The sequence below is a fragment of the Vicia villosa genome, unplaced genomic scaffold (assembly GCF_029867415.1).
Source record: "Vicia villosa cultivar HV-30 ecotype Madison, WI unplaced genomic scaffold, Vvil1.0 ctg.000279F_1_1_3, whole genome shotgun sequence".
Classification (NCBI taxonomy): domain Eukaryota; kingdom Viridiplantae; phylum Streptophyta; class Magnoliopsida; order Fabales; family Fabaceae; genus Vicia; species Vicia villosa.
This window is the reverse complement of record NW_026705119.1, coordinates 456842-480320: the sequence shown is the minus strand read 5'-3', so window position 1 is coordinate 480320 and position 23479 is coordinate 456842. Positions and strand designations below refer to the sequence as shown.

General features: G+C 32.2%; 1 protein-coding gene across 1 annotated transcript; it reads left to right on the top strand.

Annotated features, from left to right (window-relative positions):
* The first annotated feature begins 16073 nt into the window (after positions 1-16073).
* On the top strand, positions 16074-19816 carry LOC131626275 (cationic peroxidase 1-like). The gene is made up of 4 exons (XM_058897109.1): positions 16074-16341; positions 18458-18649; positions 18834-18999; positions 19227-19816. The coding sequence occupies exons 1-4, from the start codon at positions 16129-16131 to the stop codon at positions 19610-19612; spliced, it is 957 nt and encodes a 318-aa protein (XP_058753092.1). The 5' UTR covers positions 16074-16128; the 3' UTR covers positions 19613-19816.
* The last annotated feature ends 3663 nt before the right edge of the window (positions 19817-23479 follow it).

Below are 23479 nucleotides of genomic sequence, written 5' to 3'. Positions count from 1 at the left end.
TTTTCTGTATGCAAATATTATTTTCATTTAGGTATTATTTACAAAAATATTTGGATCAATATTAAATTTTCATATATAAAAATATTTAGATCAATAATAGATTTTTTCTCGTATACCATTTTTGGATCAAAAATATTTGATCATAAATACCATTTCTCGTATATAAAAATATTTAGATCAATAATAAATTTTTTCCGTATACAGACTTCATTTTTGTTTAGGTATCATTTACAAAAATATTTGGATCAATAGTAAATTTCGTATATAAAAATATTTAGATCAATATTAAATTTTTTCCCGTATACCATTTTTGAATAAAAAATATTTGATAAATACCATTTTTCGTAAATAATAGTTTTTTTGGTGTACAAATATTATTTTTATTTAGGTATCATTTACAAAAACATTTGGATCAATATTAAATTTTCGTATATGAAAATATTTAGATCAATAATAGATTTTTCGAATAAATTTTTCCAGTATACCATTTTTTACTAAAAAATATTTTGATCATAAATACCATTTTTTCGTATATATATATATATATATATATATATATATATATATATATATATATATATATATATATATATATATATATATATATATATATATGGGACGACTCAAGTGAGAATACTTGGTTATTATGAGAAATGAGAATAATGAATCACGGACATTAAATTTTGATTTGTTGATTTTAATGAACTGGATTGATTTATCTTTCTATGTTGATTTAAAATAAAATATTAAGGATCACAGAAAGAGAAATCAAATAATATATATATAGGGCATGTCATACGAGAATGCATTCTTTATATAAGAATGTGAGAATGAATCTGAACCATTAGATTTTAAAATAAATAGTGGAGATTATGTATGAATCTTTTTTTCTCTCTCCTACATCATTATTTATTTTAATAATGGAGGAGAGAGAAAAAATATTCCCACATAATCTCCACCATTTATTTTAAAATCTAATAGTTCAGATTCATTTTCACATTCTCATATAAAGAAGACATTCTCATATGAAGTATTTTGTGGAAGAAAGAAGTGAGAAAGTGGTGAAAGAGAAAAAAAATAAAGAAAGGAGAGAGATTTGATAAGTTTCATAAAATATGAGAGTTTTATTATTTTTATAATATAATTGAGAACTTTATTGTGCAAAGACCAAATAACCACAGTGGTGGCAAAAAATCAAATAAGGGTATTGTAGACTTTTCCACAACCACTAATTTTCTTATATTATAGATGTATTGGATGAAATATCAAATCTTTTTAAACTTCTATAAAATTTCAATATTTGATCTACTTAATAATAACGATTAATTCAATATTCTAACTGATTTAATTCGCCTATTACACAAAATTAATTTTTTTATTAAATAAAAATATTCATTCATTCTAATTTATAGAATACATTGTTGCAATACAAATTAAAAACCTCCTAAAACAAAAAGGATGAATCTTCAAACAAACTCACAACACCCATGTTAATAGCATAAAACGACAACTAGCATATGCCTACGAATATAACAATGACTATATTGAAATGTCTGAAATATCCATGCCTCTGGATCTGTAGTGTTAAGGGCACCAAATTCATATATTGGATCTGCACTAGATCGAAACTCATCTTTCAACCTGAAACAAATGAACACCGTACAAAGACGGAAAAACAAAATACACTGCACAAAGACGGGAAATTAAAATAAACAACGACGCACTAAAATGACGAAATCATAAAACAAAATTAAATATATGTGAAAATCACTTGTTTAATTAATAGAGAAACGAGAACGATTTGGAGGGGTGGTTTTGGATCAAAATCGATCATAAAATTGTAAATGTTAAAATTAACATGTGGTATCTATAATTATTGATTTAATTTAAATCTTTAACACGGAGTCTAAAATAAAATGTGAAAAAGTAAAATATAGTTTACGTTTTGAATTTAAGTTTTAACTTTTCATTGTGAGTTGAATTTTTGTGCATTTTATTTCATTACAATGAACTTTAATATATAAAAATTAAAATATTAAAATAATTAAGTCAAAAAAATATTGTACCTGTTAAAAATAAAAGTACAATGAAGGTTGTTCTGTATTGTATTGGAAGGTTGTGTGTGATGTTTAGGGTTGTTGATGGTGTTTAGATCTGACTCATGTAGAGTGATGAGAAACTCTTTATATGTGGTTTTTGGTGAAAATGATTTTCCATCGTTAGCTCTAAGGTTGGGGTATTTATAAAGGTTCCTTTGGTCTGGGCTAGAGAATGATGGCTTCCGCTCCTCTCTAAGAAATATGGAGAGTGGGAGAGTTATTCTACACGAGATCAAAGAGAAAAAAATTATCCCCTTTGACCCTTTCTCCTAGTCTATTATGATAGGAGACATATTCTCTCATGTTCACTAGAAAAATGGGTGATGGAAGTGAATTCAGGTTGGCTAAAACCAATTGGTGGGTGGCTACTAAGATCTATGCGATCTCATTGTCCATTTAAGATAAACTATTGTTTCATAGGGAAACTCGCTCTTGTCAGTGTGTTTGATCTTCCTTACGTGGGTAATTCCTTCTTAAGGCCCAATACAATTATAATTGTACACATTTCCTTAAGCACAAGGGTTTGTAAAGAATGAAGTGATTTAGGGGTGATTAACTTAAGCAGAACTTAGGGAAAATCCTTCAAGCAGAACTTGCGGCGAGTCCCTTAAGTAGAACTTGAGGCGAGTCCCTCAAGCAGAACTTGGGGGTAGAAACTTAGAGCGAGTCCTTCAAGAAGAACTTTGGGTGAGATCCTAAAGCAGAACTTGGGGTAAGTCCCTCAAGCGTCACAGACAAACGCACATGCAACATTTAATGAAACTAATGACGGGATTGTTTTGGGAAGCTAAATCGACTAGGGTTCCTTGCGTATTTCAGAGACGTGGAGAATCTTTAGCAATTGTTGATGTACCAAATGAATGGTTACTTATTATCTCTAGGCCTAGATTTCAAATCCCTATAAAGAGGGGTTCAACCTCCAGTCTTCCATTTTTCAGATACTTTCTCCTCTAAAACTCTCATCTGAGCCTTCATTAATCTTAGAGCGGACTTTTTTTCATGCTTCTCCAAGTTCAACTTTAATTTCTTAATCAAGAGGTACAAGATTTTACTCTTCATCTCTCCTTTTCCTCTTTAATGGTAATCATTAAGGATTTAGATGAGTATGATAATTTGATAGAGCCTTTGAATAACAGAGAATTGTATGAAATATATTTGTGTTGCATGAGGAATGCTGAACAGGAAAATGGTTCAATCGACTATAGGCTTTGAGAAAGAGGCGTGTTTGGGAGTTATGAGAACTTTAGTAGTTTTGCGAGTGATAATGACTCTCTTTCTTCCTACTCTTTCATAGGAAACTCCTAATAGCTAATGGAGGCTCCTGATGTTGAATACACAAGTGTTGAATACTTTGGGACCCAATACACTAGTGAGGGGATATGGCCTCCTTTCAGTGACATATCAACCTCTCCAATTCTGAAAATAAGGAAGATGTCATTCTAGAAGCGTGTGTTGAGAAAGAGAAAGTTAACATGAACTCCTAACCTGACTCGCCCAATCCTTGTTTTGTTTTCACCTCCGTGTTGTTCAAGATTTAGGGGCTCTGATTCCATTTACCTTGTTCGAAGTGAAGATTTTAGCGACTAAGAACTTCGCTCCTTACCAAGTTTTTTCAAATGGGTGGGGGGATTTTCAGGGTCTTAGAATTATATATCGGTAACTGGAAGCTAACCTTACCATAGGTATATTCTTCTCCTTTTAAGGTACTAAGATTGGTATGAAAGGAAGTTCGGCGACTTTTTGAGCTATTTTTGGGAGGAAACTATTCAAGCCTCACTCCATCCATAACAAAAACTAGAAATACAAGTTGGTGAGAGTTAGGGGAAAGATGGCGCCTCGATGGTCACAACTAAGGATGCTGGCGTCCATTGTTTTCCTTTGGCTTGGACAAGGGACCTAGTGGCGATTATTAGATTTAAATTTGAATACCTATACTGAGAGGGGGTATTTCATTTTTTGGATGAATTTAAAGTTATTAGCTCTCGTACTTTGATCAAATTAGATCAAGGAAATGACAACATAAATGATGAAAATTTGTGTAAGTCTGAGCCTGTAGTATTTTCTAGTTTGTTATAACTATTTACTTGCTTGATTATTTAACAATGCATCTCTGAGGTACTCTAGAGGAGCTTGTATTTTATAGAACTCGATGCTCCTATGATCATTGTCATACCCCAAAATTTTCCCATCATATTTTCATGCAAGACTCATCCAAGTATCAAAAGCTCAAGACTTAACTGAATGCACACGCTCCTAATCAGAGGCTCTTAAACTAGGGTTTTGAATTTCTTGGTGAAAAAGGATAAATCAAGGTCTCCAACGGACTTCATATAACTCCTTAGGTTTCAAACTACCTCATTCCAAAATTCAAGCTCTGATTCACAAAATTGCTCAGTCAATGGCTCAGAAAGTCAACAGCCGACTAATTTGACCTAAAAGTCAACTATGGGAAAATTACAGTAAAACATCCTGAATTTTGATCAACATCAACATTTTGAAGTAACATTCATTATTTGATCAAGGTTTGATCATGACTCATCAAGGAATGTTCAGAAATCAACAAAACTCAAAGTTTCTAAATTAGGGTTTTTTGACCTAAAAGTCAACTGAACTTTTATCAGCCATAACTTTCACAGGGAACATCAGAAATTTCCCAACCAAAGCCTATTAATAAGTAAACTGAATTCTCTACAACTTTGTCTCTCTAATGCCAAGGCCAAAAAATGCTTCATTTAAGAGATATAGTCCAAAAGATTATAGGTCCTTCTAGAAGATCACAAAAAGCTATTTTTTGTCAGGAGCAATATCATCAAGATAAAATCTCCAAATGGAAAATATATTCCAAAGTGGATTTTAGAGGACATCTCGGACTTTCCAAAAAGTCTTAGATCACCTCCATATGATAAATATTGAATGAGTTATGGTCTGCTAAAGTTGGCCAAATATCAAGGAATGCACAAAAGTCATTATGGATAAGTTTGATTCTTTTGACTATTGGGCTTAGGTTTTGGACTCTAAACATGTTCATGACCCATTATAAGGCCCAGGATGCCATTCTTTTATATTTTATCATTATTATTTTATTTTTATTTTGAGTTTATTCATTTAAATTCTTAAATAAAGTAAACAAATAATGTAAAACATAAAAGATATAGTATTGGCTTATTTTGTGATCAAATCTTGAGCAAACATCCGAGCTTAACATAGAGAAATTCGTTAGGAATGATTGGTTCAGGATAGATTTCAAAAATAGAAAGAATTGAACTAATTGCAAATCAAATATTCTCACATGCCAATGATTGATTCTTTCCAAGTTTCAAACCCTAAATTGGTCTACTATATATACTCAATGTTACCAGCATGAAGAGGACGAAAAAAAGAGGAGCCAAGAGACTAAGGTTCTCATTCAAAAAAATTCAAGTGAACTTGCACCTTCGAGTTTCAGTTTGAGGTGTCTCCCAACCCATTGCACGCATACCACTGTGTTCCTGAGGTAACCTAGGATGAGTACAGATCAAAAGCCATGGCCAAAGCACCCTAAAGCTCAGCAGTTTAGTTTGATCGTTAACAAGCTTTGGTGGCTTAATCGCTATCTGCCATTACTAGGGTTTTGGAACAAGAGAGCTTCGAAACACATTATCCAGGCCATTCCAGATCAAACGGAGGCCACCACCGAATTCGCAGCATCCAAAAACGGGGATCTGGGCACGATTTGGTCTCGTTTAACATTGTTTTTGGTTGAGTTTTGATCGTGTGCAGAATTCGTAGGAAACGTTCGCAACAAATTCCGCAGGAAATTTTGTAACAAAATCCGCAGGTGAATTGATGAAGATGATGAACAGTGAAGGTGGACCATTGGACCTCCAGCATGGTGCGACGGGGCCTCGAGAGTGGCTGGTCAACCAAACCATATCTCTCTCTAATCTCCATTGGCCGGTCAAAGTTCAGGACTCTCCTCTCCCATTCGTTGGCTGACACGCGTAGATCCAGGGACCTACTTTGACTCACGTTTTAAAATTCCATTTTTATTTGTTGTTTTAAATGTATATTAATTGAGAATGGTGTTTTAACAGACATGGAACATAGCATGAGTGACATGACTGAAAGAAACCCAACCTTGAAGACTTGGGCTCGAGCCATGGTCAAGACATTTATTTTTAACAATTATTTGTACACGGATCCTACGTAGCGCACCCAGAAACGCTCATGATGCACCCTCAAAACCTCGCTCTTGGATTGCCAGATCTCCAAATCTGAAGGACCAAGAACGAAAGTCCACCATGGACCATCAATAAGCCATCACACAGGATCACATACCAGGTTTTTTTATTATTATTATTTTATTTTTTTTTGTTATATAATTTTGTTTTTTTTTCTTTTATCCAATTTAATTTAGATATAGTTTCTTAGATTTTATTTATAAAACCTTTTTTATAACTTTTTTTTATCATAAAATCAACATAGGCTATTTATTTAAATTAGGTTTATAATTAGATAATTAGATTAACAATTAGATTTAATTTAAGGTTAAATATTTTAATTGTTAGGGATTTAGTTTTAGGTTAATTTTATTTAATTAGGTTATTTAGATTTAACTTAAATTACAATTAAATTTAGGGTAGAGCCCTTAAAACTTCACAAACCTTAGGAATTATCAATAATGTAAGAGTTGTCTATTAATTGTAGGTTTTTTAACCTTTAGGTTTACCGTTAGGTTTTTTAGCCATAAAGTTTTTAACCCTGATTTTTCTTAAACTCATATTTTATTCGCGAATTCTCTTCTCACCTCATATTCTATGATTCGTATGCTTGTGCTAATTCCCAGCCTTGGGATAAAACTTGTTTATTTATTTAAGTTTCTGCCTTTATTTAATTTTTTTCCTTTAATGTTAATTATTTATTTTTAAATTTCGCTTTTATTATTTATTTTAAATTCTAGAAAATGTGTATAGGTTTGCAAAAGGTTTTTTTTTGTAATAGTTGTAGGTTTTAATTTTCGCGCTCGTTTCTTCCACTATTATGTAACTGCCCCAAAGCCTTGTAATACCGTAGGACATTTACTTTCCACACCTTTAAATTCCTGCACTATATAACTGTTAGCAATTGAATAGGATTGTATGGCAAACTAAAAGCAACATAGAATAATCCTAATTTTCAAGATTAATATAAATCAACCACTATTGTTTCACACACACACCTTTAGGGTAATTCCTCTTTTGCTGCCTTTCGAATAATAGTCAAGTCTCTTCGAACGTAGGGATACCTTAGCACATGCTGCCTACAAATTCAAATCATCATAGTCCCTCGATATAAAGATCATAAGTCCCTTTGGAGTTGCCTAAATCAAAATGATCTTGCCCCTCGATGTTGCCTACGATTAATGATGATAGTCCCTTTCGATTGCTAAGGTATCCTCACTGGTTGCCTAAATGACTATTGTATCCTTCCCCGAGACTACCTGCCCTCTTTATGGTAGGGACAGTTTTATGGCGAACGATAAGCTTAGATGACCTTTTTCAAATCCAATGAAAGGTCTACCTGCCCTCTTTATGGTATGGATAGCCCTTTCAAACAAAAGTATTAAAGAACAGAAAATTAAACTTAGGGTAGGTGCTCTTAAATGCTTGCTCTATTCAAATTCAAATCAAAAGTACTTTTCACACCTCTTTACAAAAAACTTTCGAAAAAGCTACGCTTATTTACAAGCTAAAGTCCTTAACAAATCTTTTTTCTATTCACACATTACACTTCAAACATTTTGAAAACAAAAAGTGAGCTAAGCAATTAAGAGCCCATGGATAACCATGGATATAAAGGGTGCTTACACCTTCCCTTTGTATAACTTACCCCCCGAACTCAAAGACTTTTAAAAGGTCTTTTTCTGTTCTTTTTGCCTTTCTAATTGGATAAAATAAAAGTCGGTGGCGACTCTTTCTATCCGCAACATTTCAAAAAGTCAATTCTCCCACCGTATTACAATCATCTTCGACATGTTGATGGAGGCGACATACTTTTAGGGGCCACTTCTTCCATCGAATTTTGTAAGTGATGGAGACTTAAAACTTTATGGTACGAGTACTCCCCAAATCTTGTCGGAGAGAAAAAGTGAATTTGAATTTGACAAATCATATAATTAAAACTATTTAAGTAGTAAAGCTAGTTACGAATAAATATTTGATTGTATAGAAAAAGTGTGATGTGTTGAATGAGTGGTGGTTTGTGTTGGTACGGTGAAATTGTGAAGCATGGTTTGGTTTTTATGGATAATTAACTCATTTAATTCAATCTTAATTTTAATTTTTTATTTGAAACAACTTGGTTTTATTCAGTTCTCAAGACTAAGTGATTGAGATTGTAATTCATAACATTAAGTTTGAGAAACTGAGATTTGAGTTCCTTCTCCGGTAGTGTGAGCTATTTTCTTTTACTCACTGTTAGTTTTTTGTTTTTATTTGACTACTCTAGTTGTTGAGGATTCATTTGAGAAGTTCAGAGAATGGTTGGACTCGGCAAAATGTATGTGCATTTTTCAAAAAGAGGAGGTTTTGGGTTCCTAGAACAAATATTGAGAATGTGAATGTTGTGCAACTGGAAGTCGAAGTAGAAGAAACACCGCCTAATGTGGCTAATGAGTTTAATCCAAATAAGATTGTGCGTGATCCAAGATGTAGAAAACAAATTCATGAGTATGCTCCGGATATTCAAGACCAAGTGAGGAGGGCATATATACTAAAGGGTCCAACGTAACCAGATTTAGAAAGATTTCCTCGTACTCAATTTGGGGAGGGCATTTATATTAAAGTATTCAAGAGAATTTTGTAAAGCATGGTATAAGAATTATACATGGATTGAATATAGTGAGTCGAAGGGTGCAACTTATTGTTTCTATTATTTTCTCTTTAAGCCGTCCGGGAGGGCCGAACACTTTGGTTATGAAGTTTTCAACAAAGACGGATTTAAAGATTGGAAGCATGCATATAAAGGCTTTAAAGATCATAATGGTAATCATGATAGTAAGCACAAATCATGTATGAAGCACTATGACGATTATAATAATCAAAGACAAAGTGTGACAAGTATCTTTGCTAGAGCAACTAGGGAATCAAAAGAATTGTATAAGATTTGTTTGACTTGTTCTTTAGATTGTACTAGATATCTCATAGCACAAGGCATTGCTTTCCGTGGCCTTGATGAAAGCTCTACTTCTCTAAACAAGGGCAATTTTTGGGAGATGGTGGATTGGGTAAAATGTAATGATGAAAAAGTGGGAGATGCTTTTGACCGTGGTCCAAAAAGTTGCACAATCACTTCCGGTGACATTCAAAAGGAGCTTGCAACGTGTTGTGCACATGAAGTTACCAAGGTGATTATGGAAGAGCTTGGTGACAGACAATTCTTTGTGCTTATTGATGAGTCAGGTGATATATCTGTCAAAGAGTAAATGGCGGTGATGTTGAGGTTAGTAGTTGTATTTTCCAATTTCTATTACATATTATTCTCCATGCCTCCATTAAAATGAGTTTGTTACTGTACTTAAACTTTTAAATTTTGTTCAAAATTAGATGAATACATTTGACTTTTAATTTATATTTCTAGGTTCATGAATGACAAAGGGAAAGTTGTGGAACGATTTATTGCTCTACATCATTTCAAATATACTACATCTGAGACACTAAAGGATGCTCTTTATGGTATTCTTGATCGTCACACGTTATCTATTTCAAGGATACGAGGGCAAGGATATGACGGGGCTTCAAATATGAGAGGTGAATTTAATGGTTTAAAAAGAAAGATTCTAGATGAAAACCCTTATGCTTTCTATGTCCATTGTTATGCTCACTGTTTGCAATTGGTGGTTGTGTCTGTTTCTAGTAGTTGCTTATCTATTCATGATTTATTTGAGTACATCTCCTTGATTGTAACCACAACAAGTGCATCTTGCAAGAGAAGAGATGCTTTGACGGAGGAACAACACCAAGATATTTTGAATAGACTTGAGAGTGATGAGATATCTCAAAGAAAGGGCTTGCACCAATCATCTAGTCTCGCTAGACTCGAGGATACTAGATGGGGCTCACATTATACTATCTTGATTCGTTTGGATCAGATGTGGTACTCCGTGTTATAGGTGCTTAGTATTGTTGATGAACATGGACGTGGACCATCTCAAGCGGCATGTTTGGTAGAAAAAATGAAGAGCTTTAAATTTGCTTTCATTTTGAAGCTTATGTTAAAGTTGTTTGGTATCACAAATGATCTTTCAAATATCTTGAAAATAAAATATCTTAATATTGTGCTTGCTATGGAATTAGTTGATAATGTTAAAGCTCGGGTGGCTACATTGAGAGAGAGAGAGAGAGAGAGAGAGTAGTTGGGATGATTTATTTATTGATGTCCAAGAATTTTGTGTTGCTCAAAATATTTCGGTGCCAAATATGGATGAAGAAATACCGGTTCTAGGTCGTTCAAGAAAACAAGGGAGGACTATCACTAATCATTACCATTACCGTGCAGAGATTTTTTATGTTGCTATTGACAAAATATTGTTGGGATTTTAAGAGGGGGTTTTCAAATTTTTGTTCCTCTTAGCAGGATAATTTCGATGAACGGATCTTGATTAAATCATTAATCATAAATCCAATATCAATAAGAATTCAAGAAGTACCTTTTGAAGCGTGCTTTATCATTTGATCACGAACGACAGAAGATACTGGCATCTCTACGTAGTCCAAGCGAGTGCAAAGTGGAAGGCGGTGCTAGCCGTTCTTTCTTTGAGAAATTGACAATTAGCTTTTGTAGGGGAAAGAACTCCTATGTTTATAGAGAGCTTCTAAAACTCTAATTCTCTTATTTTGTATTTTCTAAAATAAGCCCAATCTTATTTAATTAAACTATTTTAATTAAATAAATATTATTTATATTTAATCAAACTCTTTTAATTAAATAAAATAAATATTAATTAAATTATATTATATTTAATTTAATCACATGTCAATTCTTATTTAATTAATTAAATCATATTTAATTAAATTATATATATATTGAATCATTTAAATACTATTAACACATAATTAAATTAAATTATACTTAATTTAATCATCCATTCCACTATAAGCACCATATGTGTGTGACCATGTAGGTTCTCGTAACGTTGGCAATAATATTAAATCACATATTTAATATTATAAATAGTGAGTGGTATATAGCAACACATCATTGCTACCCAAGTGACGAGAATGTCGTGTGTTCTGACATGACCTTTCTGTGATAATGATCATGTGTACAATTACCCTTTTGTCCTTATATCTATATTGAACACAAGGCATAGAGTGTGCCACCCTTGTATAGTCCAATATTTTATTCCTTGATCCCCAAATATACTTGATAACAGCAAATAAGCCCAATATCTAATATTGACTTTTTTGAGCACGGTCATGCATTTTCCAGTCATACTCTATCAAGGGGCCTACAAATATTACTCTCGTATATGTAGGAGGGGAAAATCCCATCTAGGTCACTCATGTCCCTCAGCATGATTTGTAAAGTACCCATCAACCATCTTTATGGTCATCCTGTTACGGATAACGTTTGATTGGCAATAAAGTACTTGACTCCACATCTAGGGTCCATAGTGGTTTCAGGTCGAAGGGTGGTATACACCACTATCACTATGAGAATAACTTATGACATTTACATAACAAACTATGTAGTATCCTCATGGTGGGTCAATCGAGTATAAATATTACTCATAATATTTATACCTATGTGAAGACTTAATATCTCATATCCATGACCCGTGAGATAAGGTCTTCAGTCTACTCACATAATAGTTTCTATGCATTATTGTTGTCCTATTTAACAGTAAAGATTGACTACGGATAATTTAAGAATAACGTTCTTATGTTTAATGAGGTCTCACGATTAAGTCACACTTAATAGGTCATTAATAGACTAATTCTTCTAAGGACTTTATTATGTCATATATAAATAACATAATAAATACAATGCCTAATAAGTATATATATTAACAACAATATATATCCAGGTCATGATACAAAAGCATATTAAGCCAATAATGATTGTATTAGGGCTTACTCCAACAAATATGTGTGGAGATGGATCACCACTTTACTGAATGAAGTAACGTTGTGCTGGATTGTTTCTCATGTCTTGACCCCAAGAACTCTTTTTCCAAGTTTGATGTTAATAAGCTTGCTCATCATGCTAATATTTATCATATAGACTTTTTTGATGATAACCGTGGAACAATAAGGGAGAAACTTGAGACTTATGTACATCAATTGAAAAGGCATGCTTCTTTTACTCATTCTGAAGATGTTCGAAGTATGGCTATGAAGATGGTTCAAACTGAGAAACACTTGGTATTTTTATTGGTCTTTAAACTCATTGAGTTGGCTTTGATTTTTCCGGTGTCGACAGCATCCGTTGAAACAGTTTTTTCTGCAATGAAGATTATCAAGTCTAATTTGCGCTACAAGATCAATGATGTATGGTTCAATGACTTGATGATATGTTACACCGAGCGGGAGATATTCAAGTCACTTAAAGATGTTTATATTATTCGAACATTGACCGCAAAGAGGTCTCAGAGAGGGTATTTACTAGCTAATTTTATTTAGCATAGTATTCGTTTGTTAGGTTTCATATCTCTTATGTAGCACACTTTATGACTATTTATATATTATTTCACATGTAACTTGCGGTTAAAATTTTTGGCCAGTCTTCCTAAAATTTCTGGCTCCGCCATTATATATATATATATATATATATATATATATATATATATATATATATATATATATATATATATATGCATTTGTAATTCAGATTATATGCTACAATAATAATAAAATAATATTTCAATCCTTATTTTTCATTCTATCTCTTTATTTCCTTATTAAAAGCATTTCATGCACTAACAAATTGATATATAGAGTTTCGGTTAGATTTTTTATTGTGTTTTCAAAAATCATACGTCAGGGACCGTGTTTTCGGAATCATAGGTTGTTAATCATTCTTCGCAGATATGAATGGTACCAATGGCATACCGAATTCTCTTCCAATTCTTGTTCATCTCATGAAAGATTGCGGTAAAACTCTAACAGATAAGATGATAGTTGACAAGTTAATGCCTACATTGACCTCTCACTTTGATAATGTTATCGTACCCATTCAAGAATCCAACAATGAAACTTGAAGATTTGATTGGTTTGTTGGAGGAACATGAGATGAGGATTGGTGAAAGAAAAGGTGTTCAAAATTTGATACAAGCACTGCAAGCTCAGACATGGAAGAAGCATGGTGGTTCCAACAAATTTAAAAGCAAAGGAGACAAGACTCAGAGCAAGAAGTCTTGGTCTAACCCTCAAAAGCATAACGTCGATGATAGGTCTTCTGAATCCTCGAAAAGAGGAGAAGGAAACTCCTATCAGAAAGACAAAGAAGAGAAAAAAAGGCATATTACGGTACCAACAATTTTTCTTTACGTGCCCAATTCTTGCAATGGTTGCATTGTGGCATATTACGGTACCAACTATTTTTCTTGTGTGGCCTAGTCTTTTGTATATATTGTATGGAGGATTTTCGTCTGACTTGTTCTTAAGGAAATTTCTAGAAACTTCTCTTCTGGATGTTTCTCCATAATTTTTCTTTTTTCCATTTTCTTTATTTTGGGGATGAAATTTGAGCTTTGACTAGAACGCATTTTCAAGTGAATCTTCTTTATGTCTATACAGTCTGTTCTCATATGCTTCAAGAGAGTCCACTAGTTATATCACTAATAGAATGGACATATCTTTGGTTTCCTCAATCGTTATCACGATTGGGTCAAACTTTGGGGGCATGGTAATTATGTTTTTCTCAATAATTTTCAAGTCAGGAATATCCTCCCAAAAGCTCTCATTTGATTAATTATTTCTTTCACTTTAGAATATTAATATTTTACCGTCTCAAACTCCTTCATCTTCAATATTTCAAAATCTCTTCTTAGAGATTGAAGTTTAACGGCACATACCTTATCGTTTTCTTAAAACTCCTCCTACAATGTGTTCCATGTTTCACTGGTAGTCTTAGCTCTGATAATTTTTGAAAAAATTGCATTAGCCACCGCTTGTTGCAAAGTGAACAATGCCTTTGAATTTTTCTGTTTATTTTTCTTCGACTCTTTTTAGTTAATGATCTTATGTTTTTTGCTCATATTCAGCTCATTTGGTTCATGAACCAAGTTCAACAATTTAATTTTTAAACCGAGTTTCAAACTATGTTCGAGTTTGTTCGGTTCCTTTTCAAACCTAAATGCCATTGGTTATGAATATATGAAAGAGACCGGGCTCTAAGGAAATCGAGATATTTATTCAAAGGTAGCCAGTGACATTAATTAAGTTGGTACTAATATGTATTCCTCTATATTACTTGTCTTTTTCTTCAAAGCACCAAAGAAAATTGTTCATACTTTAACAAGTATTCAAGGCAACATCCAATGGAATGGTTGCTCGGTGCATCGCAAATATATATTGGGTCGAATGGGAAAATTTTGGGTTGGGGGTATTCCACTTAAAGTTAGGGTTCATAGGCTTTTTTCTATCTCTGGTCAAAAGGTTCGCTCTTTTGGAGAGGCTGGCAAGTGGGAGGGGAAGACTTGGGTTTGAGATCTTAAATGGAGAAGATTTCGCATTTTAGAGCATGAGAGGTTATGATTTATGGTCTTCTTGCCTTAGTTATGGATTTATCCATTCCTCCTAGTCTGATAAATAATTGACAGTGGAGCCATTCTAAAGATGGCTCTTATTCTATGGCATCTGCATACTCTTTTCTTCTATCTCGTGAGCTCCCTAGAGATTTTTAGATCTCAGTGGTGGAGTCGACTATCTCTACTATTTAGAGTAGTTGAGATCTCTCTAAAGTGTTAGTTTTCTCTTGGCAATTACTGCAGGATATGATTCCTATCTGAGAGAAATTACTTAAGAGGGAGATTGACATTGGCTCAGAGGGTGTCTCTTTCCCTTTTTGTTCGAGGTTTCTAGAGTCTTTCTTTCATTTTTTAACAATTATTGTGTGGTATATAATTTTCGGATGGTTAGGTTGCTCTGTAGCCATATTCGGAGATTCTTTGACCCTTTATCAGATGTTTTACAATAGTGGTGACACGTCTAGGCTTAGCGCGCGCGGGGGGGTGGGGGGGTTGAAATTTGACATGTTGTGGTCTGGACGATTTTGGAATCTTAGAATGATATAGTGTTTTCAAGTAAGTTGGTGGCATTAAAGAACATGGAAGACATGAGCAATCTTTTGATTTTGAAATGGTATCATGGTAGGTATATGGGGAACTCTTGTGCTTTTTCGACCTGACTCGAAAACCCTATCTAGCATATGAGCCAATTGCAGCTTCAGTGTCTTTGACCTCCTCTAAAAGTGTTTTTATTGCTCAGTGGAAAGTAATTTCGTTTTTGCGGGTATTAGGATGGGGAGATCTAACTAGTGGTCTTTTCAGGTGCTATTGGTTTTTGCCTTTCTCCAACTTCCGTCTTTGATTGTTTTTTCATTGCCGTTTTCTCTGATTGGCTTCTTTATTGATGTGTGTTTCGGTACTTCTTGTGTCACTTCTGAATTTCTTGTATTTTTATCTCAGACCTTTTCTTTAAAAAAAATGAATAGAAAAAAAAAAAAGGAAGAGAGACTTGAAATAAAAGACTTGGACATAAAATATTTTATCAAAACATATATTTTATTTTCAAATTTAATGTTTAAACTTAAAAATCAGAAACTCAACCACGCGTTAGATATACAAAATAATGAATTCAAGTTTTATTTTCAAATAGTAAACGAAAATATAATTTATATGAGGAGATCACATCACGTACTCAAATGGACAATATATAAAAATTCTAACAATTGTGTGACATATTGACCAAAGAAAATCACAATGTAAACCTCCTATATAAATATGTGACAAATTTATAGATACATCCACAAGTATACAATCATATAGATTCTCATTATCACCACAAACATGGTTAAAATGATTATTCCAAATGTGAAAGTTTGTTTCATAATCTTGAGTCTTGTTGGGATAGTTTCATGCCAATTGTCCTCTGATTTTTACTCAACAACATGTCCTGATGCTCTTTTAACCATTAAGAATGAAGTAGAATCTGCTGTGAGTACTGAGGCTCGCATGGGTGCATCATTGCTTCGTCTTCAATTTCATGATTGTTTTGTTCAGGTATGAGAGCTTTTTCTTTTTCTATCTTTTCTATTTTTTCTTCATTTATTATATATAAATTGGATTAGCCTAAAATAAAATTACACAAACTCATGCTTCCTTTTGTCATATAAATTGTATTAGCTCAACACTAAATCATATGTATTAATTAGGCTATGTTCTTTGAAAACATTTTTTATTTTCATTTTATAAATTTTATAATTATTAATTTTTTTTAAATGCAGTTGTGACCTCTCAAATTTCTCAATTGCTTGATTTTGGTCCCCCATGTTTTAATAGCTTTATTTTGGTCCCCAAATTTTATAATTGTTTGATTTTTGTCCCTCAAGTTTGTCCCCTTTTGTATTTGATAGTCTACATGTAGACAATTTTTATTTTTTTTTTTGCTTTTTCTCTTTTTTTTTTCTTTTTTAAAATTTTCAATTTTTTAACTTTTTAATGACCTGTAGACGAATTTTTTAGTTTTCTTTTATTAGTTATATAAATTTCAATTTTTTATAAGAAATATTGCGTGTTTGTCTGTATATTTAAGAGGTCAAAACTACATTTAAGTTTATTTTTTTATTAAAAAATAAAAGACTCTTATAATAAATAATTGTAAATGAAGAAAAGATACCAAAAACAGTTTTTTTTGTATTTTCTTATTTCCAAAAAATTACACAATTAGTCTCTTAAAAGGTCTAATATATCTTCATTAGTAAATTGAAATAAATTTTTTAATCATAATATATTATTTTATTAATTATAAAAAGTAAACTAAAATAAATATAAATTTTAAAAATAAACAAAAAATGATTTTAAAAAATGTTACACAACTTTAATCAGAATCTATACTACAAAATAAAAATTATAGTTTTACTCTTTTTTTATTATATATTATTTTGAAAACAATATTTGTATAAATTATAAATAGTTCTATAATATCAATAAATTAATAATACTTTTTTTCTACTATGTCATTAAGTATTTTTTAATTCTATAAATTTATCTTCTTTGTATATTAATAAAGAATAGTTTTATATTATGTTCATACAAAACTTTAGTCTGGCTTTAAACAGCACCCCTAGAATTAGTAATTTCTCTTAAAACTGTCAACTTTCAAACCAAAATCTTAATATTTCAAACAGTATAGTCGACGAAAACAAATTTCATTATGTAATAGTTAAATAGACTAAAAAGTTGCAAGAAAAAAATTGTTTCTGAATATTAGTTTCTTAAAATGATTATAAAATATTTAATATTTTATACCAAAAAAATACTCATATTTATTTTACAACAATAATGAAATGCTAATTTTAAAATTCTACAGATAAAATGAACAAATTTAATACACACTCATTTTTTAATATCATGTTTGAAATTTTCATATAGTGCTTATAAAAGGATACATAAGTGTAGTATCTCAAATGATATTTGAAATTCGTTAGGTCTATTAACTTTTGTTGATATATAAAAATATACAAAAGATAATATATACATATATAATGTATAAGACTTTCTACTATTTTTTTTTTTTTTTAAGAATATATGAATTGCTACTCTGGTTCATTAATGAATGAGATTGCTTATTGATTTTTTAGGTGAGTTTTGGAAAGGAGTTGAATTCAAAATTTCAATATACCTTTAAAATGTTTTAGTCGTATTATCATATATTTGTTGTTGTAATCAAAATTTCTATATACATTAATGAATGAGACTGTTTTTTGTATAGGAGTAACTTGACTAATATCAACTAGTTGAGTTAAAATATAATTGAGAGCTAAAACTGTGACAATTACATTTTATAATTTAGCGCAAAATATAACCCCTATTTATTAATAAAGTATTAATTAAACTTTGATTAATCTTCCCATAAGCTTTGAAATTTTAATAAACCTTGATTTGTCTAAGTAAATTCTTTGATTTACTTATTCAAATAAATATTTTATATAGACAAGCGAATCATGCATATATTTCTTTACTTTTGTCTCATAAGAACATTTCTTTCCTTAAATTAAAAACTAATACATTTCTTATTCAACAAGCAACAAAAGTCAACTACTAAAATTAGTTCATTTTTTCCACAAACTAATTATCATTTCATTTTGTTAATCAATCTTTTGTCTTTGATTTTCAGGGTTGTGATGGATCTGTATTGTTGGACGATACATCAAGTTTCACAGGTGAAAAAACAGCAGGTCCAAACGCTGGTTCTTTGAGAGGTTTTAATGTAATTGACACCATAAAATCTAAAGTCGAAGCTTTGTGTCCTCGTGTTGTCTCTTGCGCTGATATTGTCGCCATAGCTGCAAGAGATTCTGTTGTCGCAGTAAGTAACAAAGCCGTTTATTAGTCTTTTATTTCTGTACAATCTTTATTATATATAAAAATGTATAATGAAAAGATTTAAAATAATTTTTAAAATATTTGAATTTTGTTCATTGAAAGTATAGTCATTTTATTAGATTGGTACTATTAATTAATATTGTAAAAATAAAATAATATCTTTTCAGCTTGGTGGACCTAGTTGGATAGTACAATTGGGGAGAAGAGACTCGACCACAGCAAGTTTTAATTCTGCAAACACAGATTTACCTGGTCCTGACTCAGATCTAAGTGATCTTATTACTGCTTTTTCTAACAAAGGTTTCACTACCAAAGAAATGGTTGCTCTATCCGGTAAATGAATTCTAAATCATTAAACACCATTTTATATATACTAGACTTCACCAACACCTTTAAAATGTGTGTCAGAGTTGATATTAGAAATTGACAAACACTAACACCGACATTTGTGATTATATTTTATTTATTTTTTAAAATTATTAATGATGTCATCATATCAATTTGTTGCGTTTCAGTGTTGTGAACTTAACTCTACTTTGTGAATAAAATAAAAATTCCAGGATCTCACACAATTGGTCAAGGAAGCTGTAGATTCTTCAGAGACAGGATCTACAACGAGGACAACATAGATTCTGAATTCGCAACATCACTGCAAGCAAACTGTCCTACCTCGGGTGGTGACGACAATTTGTCACCAATTGACACCACCACACCAACTACATTTGATAACTCTTATTACAAGAACTTGCAAAACCAAAAAGGTCTATTTCACTCGGATCAAGTTCTTTTCAATGATGGTTCAACTGACTCGGACGTTGATGAATATAGTAGTGACGCTTCGAGTTTCGCAACTGATTTTGCTAATGCAATGGTCAAAATGGGGAGCATTAGTCCACTTACTGGGGCAAGTGGTGAGATTAGGACTGATTGCAAGTTTGTCAATTGAAGTTTTGGGACTTTTGGGAAAATAATGTATGTTAATTTGGGGGCTTTTATTGTGGCAATGTTTATGGTTTTATAAATGTAATGTGTGTTTAAACTTTAATATGGATCAATTTCAATGTTTGAAATTGTTTAAACTACTGTGTAAACTCCTCCAATGCAAAAATTAATAAGATCCTCATTCCTCCACTTTTACTTTGATATCTATTTTGTTCTTTCACAATGTCACCAAGTTGTCAAACTATTGATCCAATGTTGAATCAATCTACACCATATTTTGTATACACTGGTGATGGATCTGCTTCTATATCATTTTCTTTGAAGTTAACTAGTTTCAAATTATCATATTTGGCCTATATCTATGAAAAGAGCTATTGATGGAAAGATGGGGTTATTTTTAATCCATGGAAGAATTCCCATTGCAATTAATATTTTTTACCCTTATTATCGAGCTTTTAAATAATTTTGTGCGTGATTTTCTACTTTTTTTTCAATTTATATGACTAATTAAAAATTATGTTTTAAGAAAATTATTTTCTTATTTTTTATTTTGGTCAAGAAAAAACAAACTTCTTATTTATATGACTAATTAAAAATTATATTTTAAGAAAATTATTATCTTAACAAGTTTTTTTATAATTTAGATGTTTTTAAGAAAATAGTAAAACCATGCATTTTTAATGTAAAAAGAAATGTTCCGTGTTCTGTTTTCAGGAAGATGAGAACACTAGACACCTCTTCGACTCGTGTTTAATAAGAAGAAGAATTTGGGAAAAAGTTGAATATTGGATCGGAGGAGGCATGAATATTACGGTGGAAGAATTGAGGTTGTATTTATATCACAATCATAAGATTAAGGACTCAAATGAAAGATTAACAGTCAGGGTAATTTGGCTTGCGTTGATGTGAAATATTTGGTCGATGAAGAATGCGATAATGTAACGGTAATATTTTCAATTTCGATGATTGTATTACGTCGATTATTTTCGTGTTTTGGAAGTGGTTTAGGTCTGTTAACGTTTTCTCTGTTTGCTGTAATTTTCATGATTGGAATACCTTGCCTCTTAGATGTATCAAGAGGTGAAGTAAAGGATTTGTTTTATTGCTTGTAATTCTTTCAGAGAATTTTATTGAAATCATTACTTATTAAAAAAAACAAGTGCAATATGATTAATAATAGAGCCAAAAATTAGATCTAGGTTGCAAAGGAAAAATAAATAAAACAAACTTTCATTATTTTCATTAACAAGTTCAGTAAATTATTACACTTTAAATAGCTAGGTTTAAATGCTTAATGGTTCAAATCCTCTTGCAAAAATATAAAAAGACCATAACGAATAATTAAATAAAACAAAACAACCATTAATATGTTGGGAGGAAATCACAAACGCAACAGAATAATTCAACAACACCAACTCTCTCAAATATCACATCTAACTTAGAGACAATCAACAAAAACACATCAAATAACACAACACAATTCTAGCGTGGAAAAACCTCCGTTAACTAAGAGTAAAAATCACAAGACGCGTCGGCCACTTAAAATCTCCACTATAATCAACAATGGATACAAGCAAGGTTCTCTCTAACACTAGTTAGAGGCATACATAAACATCATCAAGATTTACAATTAATCTTGGAATACAACAAGAATCAAAAGAGACAAAACAACCCAAAAACACCAAAAATTATGACCTCAAAGATGGACTCGACAGACTGACTTAGAAAACTCCGAATCCAATGAAAATTGTTTAGAATGTGCTCCTATGAGTCATGAACGTTATGTCAAAATTTTAGGACGATCCGACCGTTGGATTTTGCGCAAGCTCCGATTAGTGGAACTGCTCTGTGCTGAAATAGGGCTGCGGGATTTCACTATTCTCTCTATTTTTTCTTGTTTTTACTTTCACACAATGAATGAATAATCTAATCCTCTTTGTTGAGTGATAACAAAGGCTTACACTCACATGGGTCACTAACCCACATCTAATTAGGCCTCTCCAAATAGGAGAGAAAGCCCAACAAACTCCCCCAACTGACTAGTTGGAGAGCAACACCAATCTGGCTTCCATTCGACAAAACTCAAACTTTCCCCTAGGCAACACTTTTGACAACATATCCGAACCATTGTCATCAGTGTGAATCTTCTCAAGATCCATTAACTTGGAATCTAAGGCATCACAAATCCAATGATAACGAACATCAATATGCTTCGACCTCGAGTGAAAGGCGGAATTCTTCAATAAGTGAATGGCATTTTGGTTATCACAAAACAAGACATACTTTTCTTGTTTCACACCAAGTTCCCTTGCAAATTTCCTCAACCATAACAACTCTTTTGACACTTCTACGACGGCTATAAACTTGGCTTCAGTAGTAGAGAGTGCAACACACTCTTACAATTTTGATTGCCAAGCCACGGCTCCCCCGATAAAAGTCACCATATATCCCGAAGTAGATTTTCGATCATCCAAGCTTCCGGCCAAATCCGAATATGTATATCCAACCAACATAGGCTTCTTGCATCCCAAAGTTATTCTCAAATTCGAAGTGCTACACAAATATCTCATCACCTACTTCACAGCCTCCCAATGATCTTTTCCCGGATTTGAGAGATAACGACCCACCATTCCCACGGCATGAGCAATATCGAGTCTTGTACAAACCATAGCATACATCAAACTACCAACGGCCGATGAGTACGGAATATTCTTCATACTCAATTTTTCATCATCCGTAGATAGACATAGTTTATGACTAAGCTTGAAATGAGAAGCAAGTGGAATGCTCACCGCTTTAGCCTTATCCATACTAAAACGCCAAAGGACTTTCTCCATATACTTTTCTTGTGACAAGAACAACTTATTCTCATTTCGATCTCTAATAATTTTGATCATGAAGGGATTGCATTTCATCCTCCATGGCATATATCCACTCCTTTTTGTTCTAATCCTCCACAACGTCGTTAAAGCTTTGGGGTTCTCCATCGTCAGTAAGAAAAACATACTCATTCGGGGGGTATCGAATGGAAGGTCGTTTATCACGAGTAGAGCGCATCAACTCATTAGAAGCAATTGGTTTCTCAACACTTTAAACCTCTTGATCAACTTCATTTTCAACGACGTCTTCCGTAGCACCTACATCAACAATATTATTAGGATTTAAATCATTGTCAACATTCAAATCCATACCTTGATTTTCAATTGGAACATCTTCGAAAGTGATAGGGGTAGGAGCAATAGTAGTTGAGTCTATATCAATCATTTCTTCATCTTCAAAAATTGGATCTTTATTCTCAAATTTGTCGATGTCTGTTACGTGTCAAAATGTACTTATTTTGTATATATGTTTTGTGGCACTTATCAAGACTTTTGTTGATATTCGTTGAATAATTCCCCGTTTTGTGTATAAATACATATACTTTGTGAATAGGCGAAAATCAGATTTTTTAGGTTATGTTTTGGGTATTTTTGAACCCCAACTCATCCTAGGTCATTTTTGGGTAGATTTAGCTTGGAAACACCATTGGAGCTTGTAATCGGATGATCGGAGGTCGAATTTCTCATCGATTGGTGTTGACAAACCAAGAAGTATTTGGTTCCTCTTCTTCTCTTCTCTTTGTATTTCTCTTTTGGTGAGTTTGTATGTAAATTACTCTAAACCCATGGATGTTTGTTGCTTTTTCTACTAGTTGTATAAAGTTTGCTTTAAAAAATCTTAATCGGTGTTTTTCTGATCTTTTTGCTTAAATGCTTTGGATTTGTGTTGTTGTAGAAATAGACATCACAAATCTTGATTAGGGGGATATCTGTTAGCTTTTGATTCTAGACATAGGATTGGGGTTAACATCCACATAATATCTGAGTTGAAT